The sequence below is a fragment of the Balaenoptera physalus genome (assembly GCF_965194825.1).
Source record: "Balaenoptera physalus genome assembly, chromosome: 18".
Taxonomy (NCBI): domain Eukaryota; kingdom Metazoa; phylum Chordata; class Mammalia; order Artiodactyla; family Balaenopteridae; genus Balaenoptera; species Balaenoptera physalus.
This window is the reverse complement of record NC_138899.1, coordinates 12038433-12052824: the sequence shown is the minus strand read 5'-3', so window position 1 is coordinate 12052824 and position 14392 is coordinate 12038433. Positions and strand designations below refer to the sequence as shown.

At 50.0% G+C, this 14392-nt stretch overlaps 1 protein-coding gene across 2 annotated transcripts in view; it reads right to left on the bottom strand.

Moving 5' to 3' along the window:
• Positions 1 to 14392, bottom strand: part of STK24 (serine/threonine kinase 24) — a 103233-nt gene that overhangs the window by 53526 nt on the left and 35315 nt on the right. Inside the window, exon 2 of one of the 2 annotated variants that reach the window (XM_082434667.1) lies at positions 5472 to 5702. In XM_082434667.1, the coding sequence (XP_082290793.1) occupies positions 5472 to 5702 (231 nt within the window). Of the gene's footprint in view, positions 1 to 5471; positions 5703 to 14392 lie in introns of those variants that run through there. The other variant, XM_082434668.1, reaches the window with a different exon arrangement.

Below are 14392 nucleotides of genomic sequence, written 5' to 3'. Positions count from 1 at the left end.
AGCATCCCTGATCCCCACCTACTGGGTGCCAGCAGCACCCCAGCCCCGCCCCGTAGTGACAACTGAAAATGTCTCCAGACACACCACCTGTACCTTCAGTGCAGGAGGGTACACGTGGGGCAGTCAGCAAGAGGCACAGAGAGGTACCGGTACTACGTTTATGTGGCTTGGCCCCAAAGTCACGTGCTCCTTTCACAACCCCAGATCTGCCTTCTCCGTATGGCACAGCCCGCCTTTCTCCTCTGCCCTCTACACTGGGCATCTTGACCCCAGTTCAGTTAAGCTGCAATCACCGTTCCACGTGCACGACACCATTAGTACCTCTTCATCTCAAGGAGAATGTGCCAGGCTCTATCTTCGGGAATAGGGAAGAAGTGAATGAGACAGGACCTGTGTGCTTTTGGAAGAAGCCCTGAGGCAAAGGACAGTCCACACACACCAGGCACATATCTCAACTCAACTGCTTCCCAAGACCAAATAACCCATCTATATTCCTCACCGTGTCTAAAACCAGAGGTCAATACAAGAGCAGGATTTGCCATGGGGCAGTCAGGAGGGAGGTGAGTGAAGATAAATTCAGACAATGTGCCCTAACAGATATGTTCATCATCATGTGGCTACACTAGTACTTCTTCTCTGAGCAATAACGAGATCATGAAATTGTATACAGAGATCATGAAATTATAATACAATATGGGCAAGGGAAAGAGTATAGCTTTGTTTGGTTTTTTTTGGATATAAAGCATAAGAGGCTGATTATATTCTATTGCCTAAGCTAGGATGCTTCTGAAAGTAAAGAGTCAGCTATTAATAGTCATGCTGGGGCAAGAAGTGAACACAGGGGGTGGATGGTAACCTCCTGAGGAGCCGCATTCACAAAGACACCAGCCGTTTATATAAATATTTTTTCACTTCTTTCCCTAAGCATAAAATGGTTGGGATTTCTGTTTCGTCAGGAACTACTACTTTCCCTTTGGGGAAGGAAGGAAAAGGGGAAAAAAGCAAATCAGAAGTCCAAAGAACATAACTTTAAAAAATTACCCCAAAGTGTGTCTAATGTACATAGCACACACCGTAGCAGAATGATCTGTGCTTACATACAACACTAAAACACATAAAGGGACTTGCCTGTATTCGTTTTCTGGTGAACCCAATTGGTAAAACTACCCTAAAAGTTTTTAGGAACTGAAGAAAAACTTACTCTTAAGCCAAGGATCTGAACCGACTATTAGACAACTACTCACTCAATGGACATGTTTCCTCAATAGCGAAACTACAATAAAAATGACTAGGACAAGTAAAGGTTTGATAAACACAGTTTTGTTCTGTTTTGTTTTTTTTGCCTTGTACCTGATTTGCTTCGGTGAAACTGGCCTGATGTTTGAGAGTATTAAATAATTTATTATAAAAGAAAATGATAACCCTAATTTTTAGTATGCTAATAATGTTCTTACAACTCATAAATTTTGAGTTATTTGGCAAAATAACTTTTCCCTTAATTTAAAAAAAATTTATTAAATTAGCACTTACTAAAAATCCCCTAACATGCCAGGCACTTTACCTATCTGATCTCAATCTTTATAGTAATCCTGTAAGATAAGTACATTTATCTGCATTTCTTCCTTGAGGAAGTCAGCAGCTTGAGAAACATCCAGACAGTTAAGCAACTGTACTAGGATCCAAAACTAAAATCCTGGCTTATAACTCTAAGTGAATCTCAAAGTAGAGATTCTAAAAGGCAGGCAATCTCCCCAAGACAAAAAAAAACTTAAGAGCTGCGCTGCTGAATGGACTGAGTAGCTCTTGTGAGTGATGCTTAAGAAGAAATCGGGCTCAGACGCCTCTACGGCACCTCACTGCCCACTGTCACAATCTTATCATGCCTTCACTGCCTAACTTAAAACCAAAAAAGTCTCTCTCTCTCCTGCACACCACCCCACCCTCTACGGTTTCATTGTGACCTTGTAGATGGTATTTTTGCGATAAAAAGCTCCACTGGTGTAATGGTTGGGATACGAAGGCTTCTGGTTAACATTCTAGCTGGTTTAATTTCCCCCAAATTAAACAAACTACAGCAAATGAAGTTCTTCTATGGCATGTGATAATCTTCAAGACCTTTCCGGCCCTCAGATTCATCAACACAAGCGTAAGTTTTCACTGTGGCACTATTCCCCCCTCCTCCCTAAATTGTCGGTGTTGTTTTTGTTTTTCCTATTTCGGGAAGAAACATGCTACACAGCAACTCTGTAATTCGATTATAGCTACACAGTCAAAACCCACTCCACTCTCCTGATCTTCAGCAACATTCAGTATATTTAGACCACTTGGCTATTGTTCTCAGTTTCTCCTTCTGGAGTACAGGATTGAAGCGAAAACGTAATTATGAGACCTTCTAATGCAAATCCAGCAAAGGAGAAACCAGTTTCTGCTCATTTCCTCTTTACCCAGTCTTGTTGGGTAAAAGTCCCTTAACACAAGGTGAAATCCTGAGGCCCTCTCCCCCATCACCACTTCAAGAACTAAAACGCCCAGCTCTGAAAGCTATGGGGAGTTTTAGAAGGGCAGTAAAAACCACACAAAGCACAGTAATTTTCAACTTTGTGTCAAAGACCCATTCATCTTACGCGTCAATTTAATGTGTATCTTACTTGACAGTTTGGACCATACTGATTAAACTTCATAAGGCTACCGAGATGATGGGAAAACAGCCTCTGGCTCGTGACTGGGGGTCTCCCTCTGGGCCAAGGCATCCCATGCAACTCTCTCACCCCAGGAACGGGCGGGACTAGGGGTCTGGATTCTTGTCCTGCTCAGCTTACGGTAGTTGCTAGGACTGCTTAACAAGAGCAGTCCGTATGTTTTCATCAAATTTGACAGAAAGGCTTAAGAAATTAAGGGCAGCTTTTCATGATGGTGATATTACTCCTGGCATTCCTGAGGCCGTTACATTTTCTGAAGGACAATCTGCCTGGTAAAATACATAAAGCACTGTAGACAGAATTATCACAGCTCCTCATCCCACCTGAGGACAGTCAGTGGAGGAAGTCGCCCCAGCGGTCACTCCACCTCCCTCGCGCAGGGAAAGTGGCCTCGGGAAGGACCGTCTAGCTCAGCACCAAGCCCGGCTGCTCTGCTGTGCAGCGCACGATCAGACGGCAGTTCCCAGCCCCTCCTGGTTAGGTGCGGCCGCGTGGCCGAGCCTGGCCGGGGGCTGTGAGCAGAAACAAGGGGCCCCGTGTCCTGGCCTGGGTATACGAGGACGCCCCCTCAGGGGCCTCCGTTTTCGCCCCCATGCTGACTGAGGGCAGCCGAGCGCACCCACGTGTGGAGGAAGGAAGGAAGAGCCGCAGGACAGAAGGAACCTAGGTTCCTGAGTAACTGCTTGGAGGAAAACCACCGTGGATCAGGGCTATGAGTGAACAAGGAATAAACTTCTATCACACTGAGCCACTAAAAACCTAGGGTGTTTATTCCAGCAACTGACATTAGGTTAGCTAAATAAATTCACTGGCCCACTACAGAACAAGGTTAGACTGACTTGGAGTTAGCAACTCAGGGAAGACGGGACATACCAGATGGAATCTCTAGATACGTACACTCAAGGTGACACCACGTTTGGCCACAATAAAGCAATCACCTCGCCATGCAGTAAAAAAATCTGCTGAGGGGCCCAGGCTGAAAAAGGCACCTGCGAACCACTGATCCTTAACTTCCCCGGAAGTCAGGTATTAGCCGGTATACGTCAGCAAGAATGTGTGAGGACCTTCCACGCTTCCTTTGTCGAAACTACCATAATTCATATTAGAATCCAACATACCATGTGAAACCTAACTCTGAATTTACTATGCAACTATTCTGACGTCATTTCACAAAGGATAACTGATACAGTAGACAGAGTTCAAGTTGAGTCTCTTCAGCTGTTGAGTTTTTCCTCAACAGAAGTTTAACATAAAGAAGACCTCTGCTTTCCCGTATGGAAGTCACAGGTGCTCTCCTCTTGGGTCATGAATATGACAAAGCTTACCGTGCTCCCCTTTCTGCCTGGTCAAGACCCAAGCTGGACGCTGCCCCCCACAGTAACACTCATGGCTACCGTGGGCTACCCTCCCTCCTCCCTGCTTCCACCTCAGGGGACACGTCCTCCACTGCAAGGTAATGTCAGAGACAAATGTGAATAAACCCAATCGATTAAGGAAGGAAATCAACACTCCCTAAGTACCCACTACATGCCAGGTACTTTCACATACTCAATTCCATTTAATCTTTGCAACAACAAGGTGTATACCATAATTTTCCATTTTACAAATGAGGAAGTAAAGAAGTTTAAAAAAACTCAAAGTCCACGACAACTGACTCCGAAACTTATTCTTCCCCTTTCAAAGTGCTGCATTTGACCTCTGACATACTGCCATTCTTTAGGCAATGAAAAAAACACAGAATTACCATCCAATTTTTATTTCCTTTAAATATTCATTTTAGTGAATCAACAGCTCTCAAATATTCCATCCTCCCACTTACACCTTATTATTACATTTCCACAAAATCAAAGCCTGCACCAGCCCTCTGACACCAGAACACGTGGAGGGCTACGACATGGAGAATTGAGAGGATGGACCCAGGGCAGGAGGAGGCCTAGTCTTACATTATCCAGGCGTATTGCTGCCTCCCTTAGGAAAAAGTTCTACCTGTGAAGCTTTTGTTTCCACAAAGAATTGTTTCAGAAATTTTTTCACCAATTCTTAAGATTTCCAAAACCCCATTTGAAAGATACGACATTTCTAAGTGCAGTAAAACAAGCGTATGTCAAGGAACTTGAAACACAAGAGACAATCTTAAACTTTTCTAGCGGTAGAGCACGATGACTGCAGGACTGGGAAACTGTCTTTAATACAATTCTTTCCCACTTGAACAAGTGCGTGAAGGTCGAGGACAATCTGTGGTGTTGTACTATAACTACTGCTCTATTTAAGTAATTATTTACTAACCGAGAATTCTCCAAAGTCAAATGTAGATAAACCAGCTCACTAATCAACATTCTCAATTCTCAGCAGTTTAAAAAAAACAAAACAGCACTAAATTAAAACACATTTGATAACTGAAAATATCAAAAGACTAATATTCTTAGGTTGGCCCGAGTTTTTATCACAAACCATGCTAAAATTAGTTGACGAGTAGTTGTCGTTATAATAGCTTAAGAAATGCACTTCTGATGACAAAGTCTCACTCAGAAATACTTCCTTGTTTGAAAGGGATTTTCAACATCAAACCCTTTTTACCAAAAATACATTCTGTCGGTGACATTTAAGATGATAGAACCATCAGAGACAGGTTCTTTTGACTGCAAAGGTCGGAACACTTCTCCTTCCTCTGAAAACCTGCTGTGCTATTTATCGAAGTCCTTCCCGTCCGAGGCTCGAGTCTCAGTCAGGTGCTGCATGATGGAAAATCGCGTCTGCATCTTTAAGCCTTACCTTCAGATAGGATCCATAATATTTGGTTACGTAGGGACTGTCACACTGACTCAGCACTGTGATCTCCTGCTGAATGTCCTCTATCTCATCTTCAGCCTCTTCCAGATCAATGATTTTTATGGCGACCACTTTCTGAGTCCGATTGTCAATGCCCTTGAACACCTCGCCAAAAGAGCCCTTCCCGATTTTCTCCAGTTTGGTAAAAAGCTCTTCTGGATCTGCTTTCAGGTTCTGTAGGAGAGAAGGAAAAGGGAAACTTCAGTAACTCACAGGGCTATGACTGCTTCGTCCTTGTATTGATAACATACATACCATGGTCTTTCAAGGACCGATACGTTTTCCTCACTTAAGGATCAGGCTGTGGTGACCACAGGCCTTCACATTCAGGACACAAAGATTTCTAAATGTCACCTGCGTGTGCACATTAGACTATGAAACACGGCAAGTGTGCAAACAAAAACAATGACCCAGCTAGATTATAAAAACTGGGGAAGGCTCCAGCTTTTGTATAATTAAAGTAAATAAATACCAGAACACTTAGACATGCGGACTTACTGAAAAAATCACTTGTCTAAGCAAAAATTCTACTTTTCTCCCCATGCTCCCCCCTCAATTCTCTTAATTTAGGTAGGTATATACTAAAACATAGGTTAACTAGCATCCTCATATAACAGGGGGGAAAAAATGTATGCCCTCACTTAATTGTTTCAGAAGAGGCCGTGTCCAACAAATACAGTCTCACGCATCTTCGCTTACAGCTACTGCCTTAGCCTAAGGATTTTAACCAGACCCAGGAAACAATAAGGAACCTGTTTTCTTTTGTCAGGTGAACATCATACCCTTGAAAATGGCTTCTAAAAGCTCTTAACCACCAACGTGATTAGCTGAAAAACACACACAGCCTACACTTCCTAAGCTTTAGCTGTAAGGACTCCAACACCCATCCCAACAGCTCCCTGACCAGAGAGAAGTGTGAGCAGCTGAGCTCTCGATGGGCAGCACCTGTCGGCCCCAGGCGGGCGTGAGCGGTGACGCTGACATTTAGCGAGGAGAGCTAGGCACGCTGCACATCTCACTACGCGGAGCGGCTCAGCCTGCAGCCCCACGGGGCAACAGAAGGCCCGGGAGCCACCCACCCTACAGACACACCTTCCCTGTGAAAAAGCGGGAAGGAGGAGGAGGAGGGTTGAAGGAGGAAGGACACCAAACAAAGAAGAGGGACCCACTGAACGTAAGGGGTCACAGACACAGAACTACGGCAATCTGGGCGGCACTGGGTTAACCGAGCCTTGCGGGCGAACCGGGCGCCCCACTAACCTGCCAACCCGGGTGAACCCGCAGAGCGGCCAGCGGTGCTTCCGGGGAGAACTGACACCCACCAGCCCCCTTCCCACGTGAACAACGGGCCCCAGTGACACAGGCGCAAATGGACACCACAGAGGCCCCACGTGAGACGGCACAGTGAACAACGTGAAAGCTCACAGGTCTCACCCATAAACGTGAGAAAAGTGAGAAATGGGGTGACCAAGAAAGGGGGACACGAGAGGCCGCGTCCGTTTCCAGCAGCTACAGGCTCTCCCGTTCTCATGCCCTTTCCCTTCTGTCCTCCCCTCCAGGGTGAGGAAGGCTGGTCCTCCTTCTCAAGGCCAATCCCAGAAGCTTCAAATCCACCCTGCCCTCTCCCAGGACGCGGCTTCATCCCCGACCCCCTTCTCCACGCGCCCCTCCCGCCTGTCTCTGCCCTGGGCAACACGCTGGGGTGTCTCCCATTGAAAACCCACCACCGCCTTGCTGCAGGTCGCCCGCCCCGCTCACTCCTCCCCAACGTCCCCCCCACGTTCCCCACCGTCACAGTCTGGCTCCGGCTCTGGCGTCGGATCCTCCAGGAGGTCGGCCCCCCGTAGCCTGCCAGCCCCTCGGCATCTACGACGCTACTCCCCGCTCGTCCTCTTCCGGTCTCCCTGGTTCCAGAAGAGTCTTCAGGCGCAGACCCGCCCGGTCTGGCCGCCATCAAGGGCAGCCACCCCGAGCCTCCAGACTTGGCCTCCTGTCTTTCTCTCCTCCTTCTCCCCAGGGTGTGGGACCCTGATCCCCAAACCTGGCTAGTGAAGAATCACCCGGGACACTCAGAGGTCCCAAAACACTTGCCTGGTCATAAAGGGTGGGGGGGAGGAGGGGGTCGTGTAATCCGTATTTTCAAAAGACCCCCACTGAACAGGCACCTTTGAAAACAAACTTCTAAATTATAGGGTATGTGGTAACTTCCAAACTGCTGGTGCAGTCCTTTTGGGCTTTAACTCCCAGGATCCACTGCTTGCTGATACCTCCTTGGCCTGGACGCGGCCAGCTCCGCCTGTACGCACCGAATCTGTCATCTCCGCCTCGGAACTGGCCATCCTCCACGCACACAGCCTCCCTCACCACGCTGCACGCCACGCTGAGGGCATTCGGGAACCACATTTTACTCTCCTCTCCACCTGTGTGCCTGGGCACACCACAGACGGTCCCCGGGTGTCCCCTGAGCAGTAAGAAAACCACAGCCTCACACTGACCCAAAGAACACGCTGACTCAGGGAGACAGAGCACCTAGGTGGGGGGAACTGGTTGGAAGGGTAAGGAAGAGGCGGTCAGAGCCACCTGAACTCCCATTAGCAGTGATTCTCAACTCTCAGGCACATCAGAATCACCTGGAGGGCTTATCAGACCCGCCCCCGCCCCCCACCCCGCCCGCGGAGGCCTGCGGCAGTGCATCTGGGGGGAGCCAAGTATCAGCGCCCAGGTGATGCAGGTGCTGCTGGTCTGGGGACCACGCTTTGAGAACCACTGCTTAGCAGACCTGGTGGGAGAAGCAAGGCAGCCCTGACTAGATAGATGATGTGCCACTGAAATGAGGCTTGTTTTAGGTCAGCTGACCTGATCCCCCTGCACTGACTGCCCCACCCCCATACTGAGAAAAACAGTGGTGTTCCTTTTTGGGAGTTAATTAAAACAAAGCCAACAAGAATGTATCCAAACCCCTACCATGTCAGAGATGAGAGTGTGAGAGATTGTTACAAAAATAATGGCCAATGAATCCCGGCTGAATCCACACCCCTTCAGCACTCCTCCAACAAGAAAGGAATAGTCTTCTGTCCCCATCCCTTGAATGTGGGCTGGTCTTGTCACATGTTTTAACCCACAGAAGGTGGTGACTTCTGAGCCGAGGCCTCAAAGGGCTGGGGAGGCTGGGAGTGAGCGTGCGGTGGGAGGTCCGTCGCAGCCACTGCACGGATCCCCGCTGAGGCCCAGGACGTGCTCGAGGCCAGCCTAGGTCACCCAGCCTGAACCCCGGCACAGCAGAGCAGCCTCAAGGGAGCGCCCAGCCAAAATCCCCGTCGATCCACAGAATCTGTCTTAAACCATCAAGTTCTGGTTGGTGTGTTTCTGTACCCCAGTAGAGAACTGGTACAAAAATGGACACTAGAAGCAGGGTGCTGCCCCGGCACAGGCCCTGATGGCACAGCCGGACAGCAGGACTGCTGGGACCATTGACTCACTGCCTCTCTCTGCCCCCTCTCTGAACACGATCATCTACCTCAGCTACCCCGTTCCCGTCTCTCCATGGGCTGTGGGGTGTGTCTTTTCAATTCACGGCTCTCTGAATCAACTGAAGCCACCCCCAAGGAGCTGTGACGCAGCAGCCCGTCCACATCCAGCCCTAACCTGGGGCGGGCGGGCGGGCGCAGACTTGGAGGCCACTGCTGTACCCGGAGGGGAGGGCAGGACGAGAGGAGAGAAGCGTATCCCACAGCTCCACAGCTCGGAGGGACAGAAATCCTTGGGACCAGAAGGCCAGCCCGGAGATTGTTACGATAATGGCTTTAAGTAAATAACCCATCCCCAAGCCCAGGCCCCTATTCAACTTTGCCTGCTGCTCCCCTTGAACCTGGGCTGGCCTTGGGATAGACGCTATGCTATTTACGAGGTCAAGCCCGAGGCCCTGCAGCTTTCACCTCCATCAACACCTAAGGAGGCCGGAGCCAGCTGCTGGAGAGGAACTGTGGCGAAGAACCCAGGCCCTAGCCACCCAGCGGGCCAACTGCAGACACGGAGAGGGACGCCCAGCGTCCTAGCTGACCCTAGGCCAGCAGCTCTCCTGCCGACCACGGGCAGTGAGTGAGTCCAAGCGAGACCTGAGGGAAAACTCCAGGTCAACCCAAGGGTTCGTGAGAAATACTAAATCGTTATTGTTTTAGGCACAAAGTTCTGGGGGGATTTGTCACCCAACAGATAACAGAATTCAACAGAGATCGCCGATCACTGCCAGACAAAAGTGTCCATTCCTGAGGGCAGGGTACAGACAGATGTTCTATACTCGGGAGAGGAGTGTTTCGTTTCAATAAATTGCCCGATTTTCCTTTTGCCGGGTCTAAAACAGCTTAGGAAACAGCTGTTTTCACTATACTGCTTTGACCATCCTCCCCAAAGCCCTTTCCCCGGCATCCACACCTGTGACGTTAGCGCAGTTTTTCTGTCTCGCATCTGCTCAAGTGTAGTGTGGCATTCCATGCTCTTGGCCACTGTGTTACCAGCTATAAACCGGAATAAAACCCGCCCCTGGCAAGAAGGGCGCCATCTGCCAAGATGGTGACGGCAGGCCCTAAGCAAGCAGGGTCCTCGCCCTTTGGCGATTCTTGCATAAGTTCATCACCACGCACTGCAACCCCGTGCAGTGCGGTAAGGAAATCAATGCCAGAGATGACCTAGTCCGCAAAGGAACGTCAAGATTCTGCTGCCAGAATCTGTTCTCCGAGGAAAGAAGATCTCCTTGGTAGGAAAGGTGCCATCCTGCCAACCATCCTGAGAATTCTCTTTTCAGAAAGGTTTAAGCTGAACCAAGCACTGGTCATCATCCAAGATTAGAAAGGCCTGCCGGCCCCTCACCCCACCCATCCATCCCACGTGCCTGAAAGGCAACCGGCTCCCGGGCAGGAGTCAGCACGCAGAGGCTCAGCTCCTCTGGGCAGGGGGAAGGCCAGGACCCTCCCCCACCACTCCCTTCTCCTAGGGCAATGAGCTGGGGGACCAGAAGGGCGGGGCTGGATGCTACCTGCACATCCCACTCCTCCGGTCTGGGACCAGTCGCTAAAGAACATCACTTAGATGCCCAGCGCAACCTTCTCGTTCCCGCACTGAGCCAGGAGATCACGCTCTAAGGCAGAGGGGGGGTGTGAGTCTCTTGAATACGCTCACTAACCTGCGTGACCCCACGAGCTACTCAACATCTAGGTCTGTGTTTCCTCCCCCGAGGGAAGGGCTGGAGAGAGAAAGCAATAACAGCAAGAGAAGCATCTCTCCAGATTAACTGCCACTAAGAGTGGGGATCTGGCACCCACCAACTGCAGGATGTGTCCCGGGCACTGTCTATAAAGGAAGGCACTCAAATACTGATGTCTCTTCTCTACTCACGTCTCTTCCATATCCCTCAAAACCGTTCCTACCTATGTCAAGAAACAGCCCAACTTCCCACTTGGGGGGAGCCTTGAGGTTAAGTGAAAATTTTCAGGAAATGACACGTATGACACTTAGTTTTCCTACTTCTTGTGGCTTTATTTTGTCTTTTTCATCACCCTTTTCATCATGACAACTCCAGGCCATCTGTCTCTTTAAACTTTAGTCAGCTAAATTCTGAGCCTTTCTATACACTCACACCTCCTCTTGTTTATTTTTAATTTCAATATTTAGAAAAACCACGGCATTTGTTACACTTAATCATCCTAAGGTCAGGATCCTTGAAACTGACCAAAATATGGAGAAGATGCATTTCCCTCAGTTCAGGGGGCCCAGGCACAGGTCTGGGCTCTGAAAATGCTCCCAAGCCCCTTCCCCATCAAGCCCAGGAAAGCCTTCACTGGCTCAGGATTGTGGGAAGAGCTGAAGGGCCAAGGGAACGTGCCCAGGGGACCTGGAATCACCAGTTCCACAGACCTTTCTCACTAACTGTGATATGGAAGTTTCGGGGCAACAGGCTAGCCCAAAGCCTGGCATCTCCCAGAAACAGGAAATGAACAGGCATGAGCACAGCAGAAGCAGCTGTCACAGTGCCACGCAGCACAGGGAAGGGGCCCCAAACCTCCAGGATTCCGATTCCTCTGAGAAGCGGAAATCCAAGGGTGTGATGGCAGCTCCCCCAACTCCCCCACCCCCCGCCTCCCGAGAGATGGTCCAGAGCTGCCCAGCTGGAGCTCAGGCTTCTACAATAATTCAGCCCATTTCATAATCCTTTGAGAGAATTCATTAAAATACTTCCATGATGACTTAAGTATTTTATATTTTTAAACTTGAACAGCTACTACTGTGTTCTTTTGATCACTTCTGGCAAGGAAAAATGCACCTGGCATCACTAATCGACTTTCAAAGGTCCTCAGCTTCAGACGCACCGCTCGTACAGTTGCACACACGACACCGCTCTGGGCTGAAGCCAAGCTCCAGGAAAAGAAAAAGGAACTGTCTAGGTTTGCCGTGTTCTAATACTTGTGCCGTATCACATCAGCATCCCCGAAGCAACAGACAAGAGGGCACCGGGGTTCAGCCGGGTCTGGACCAGGTGTGGCCCCTCCCCTCTTCTGAACTTGGCAAGCATCCCCAGCGAAGCACAGAACTCTCCTCCTGAACTCGGAGCTGAACTCGGCCTCAGAGCCCCGCCCTCCCCACCTGCCCGGGCAGCCGCCGGCACACAGGCGGGCGCTATGGGCCGGCAGCTTACCGCAGACTTGTCCTTCCGCATCGGCCCGACTCTCCCACCCAGCCTTTCCCCGTGGTCCCGCCGTTAACAGTGTTACTACTGTCTTCCATTCCCAAAGCTGGAAACGCCTGCACCGCAGTAGCTTTCTTGCCCCTACCTCCCAACTGTCTCTGCACGCGGCCCCCGCCGCCGGCCTGACCCCGCCCCGCCGGCCCTCCCTCACCCACCCGCCGCGGCCACGGCTACGCCTCCAGCTGCCCCGAGCCCAGACGCCCCTGCACACCCTGCGGGCAGAAAGCGGCTTCCTCGAAGCGCGTGGTTTCCGTGCACTGCCTAAAAGCAGCCGGGACAACACGCCGTCTCGAGACTGAAGTCACACACGCTCGCCGCGAAGCTGAACCGCAAACTCCCTTCCCACCTCCGCTTCCTGCTGCCCACCCCGCTTACCCTCCCATCACCCAACTTCCTAACACTGTCTCCGAGCACGCAGGGTTACGTACCGTAATGACTCCACGCGCAGAGAATTCTCCAAGCGACAGAATTAGAGGCGTGGAGAACAGACGCGTGGTTGTAGGGCGGGGCGGGGGCGACGAGTGAGGGGCAACACGGGGAGGTTCCGCGTGGCCGCGAACAGCTCTGCGTCCCGACTGCGGTAATTCTACTCGAACTTCTTCTGCCCCAAAGAGGCCACTATTATTCACTGTTATAGGTGAAAAGTTCCCATTTCCTGTTTCATACCCTCTCAACCCTAATGACTCCCTTGAGCAAAGGGAGCAGGGCTCCAGGGCTCCTCTTTGCCAGAGCGTGATTTTTATGCCACTGGTTGAAACTGTATTAACATTTTACAGATGATTTCCACCCCCGAGATTACGATTACCACTTAAGAATGTATATTACAATCTTGCCAACCTAACCCAGCAAAGAGGCGGGCAGCATGGGTGCCTGCAGTCAACACCCAGGGCCCCCTTAAAAAGCAAACACTGTAATCCAAACCGAACACCCAGGGGGCTTCCCTGGTGGCGCAGCGGTTAGGAACCCGCCTGCCAATGCAGGGGACATGGGTTCGAGCCCTGGTCCGGGACGAGCCCACATGCCGCGGAGCAACTAAGCCCGTGCGCCACAACTACTGAGCCTGCGCTCTACAGCCCGCGAGCCACAACTACTGAGCCCGCACACCACAACTACTGAAGCCCGCGAGCCACAACTACTGAGCCTGCACCCTAGAGCCGGCAAGACACAACTACTGAAGCCCGCACGCCTACAGCCTGTGCTCCGCAATGAAGAGAAGCCACCGCGATGAGAAGCCCATGCACTGCAACGAAGAGAAGCCCCCGCTCGCTGCAACTAGAGAAAGCCTGCACACAGCAACAAAGACCCAACGCAGCCAAAAATAAATATAAATTTTTTTAAAAATTTAAAAAAACAAAAACCCAGCCAAAGTTCAGAGCGTTACGTGGAGGAAACGAGGAAAATGCAACCACAGCCTAAACAAATTATGAGACCCAGTGTGCACCAGATGCTCTGCTCTGATTCTGCAGAGTATCATTTGGGGCAGCAGCTATACAAGCCCTGGAGAGAAAAGACACTAGAAACCGCGCCCCCCCCCCCCCCGCAACAATAAGCTACCAAACAGAGAGATTCAGTGCTGTCCTTCTGAACACTTAAATCATCTGACAAAAATTCGGGTCTCTAGGCAACCATAAGCACCTGGAGTCCAAACAACACAAGTTCAGATCTCAGTTCTACCAAATTACCAGCGAGTCACTGAACCACCCAGCCTGTTTCCGTACCTGTAAAACGGGGTAACACTACTTACTTCTTAGGATGTTGAAAGGATAAAATTAGAACATAAAGAAAGCTCCTTGTGTGGTATCTGCTAAACAGTAAGTCATTAGTAAATAAAAACCACTTTTGTTGTTGCAGTTGTTTTTTTGTGTGTACTTAATACTGAGCTATTCTTTCTGAAAATACTTGGTCAAGGTTGAATAGAAGCCTCTCATTTCAACTAGAACGAGAAGTAAAACCCAGATCATGGACTCACAAACCAGCACACCCTCCACGGCACTATCTTAAAATCAGCTAAAATAACGAGGCCTTTTCTCCCTCAGGAAGGGAACAAGGAGAATTCTAGGAGGCCTGAGTGAGCATCCTCAGAAAGAGAGAAGGAAACATCTGCAAAACTCCTAAGGTACAGAGG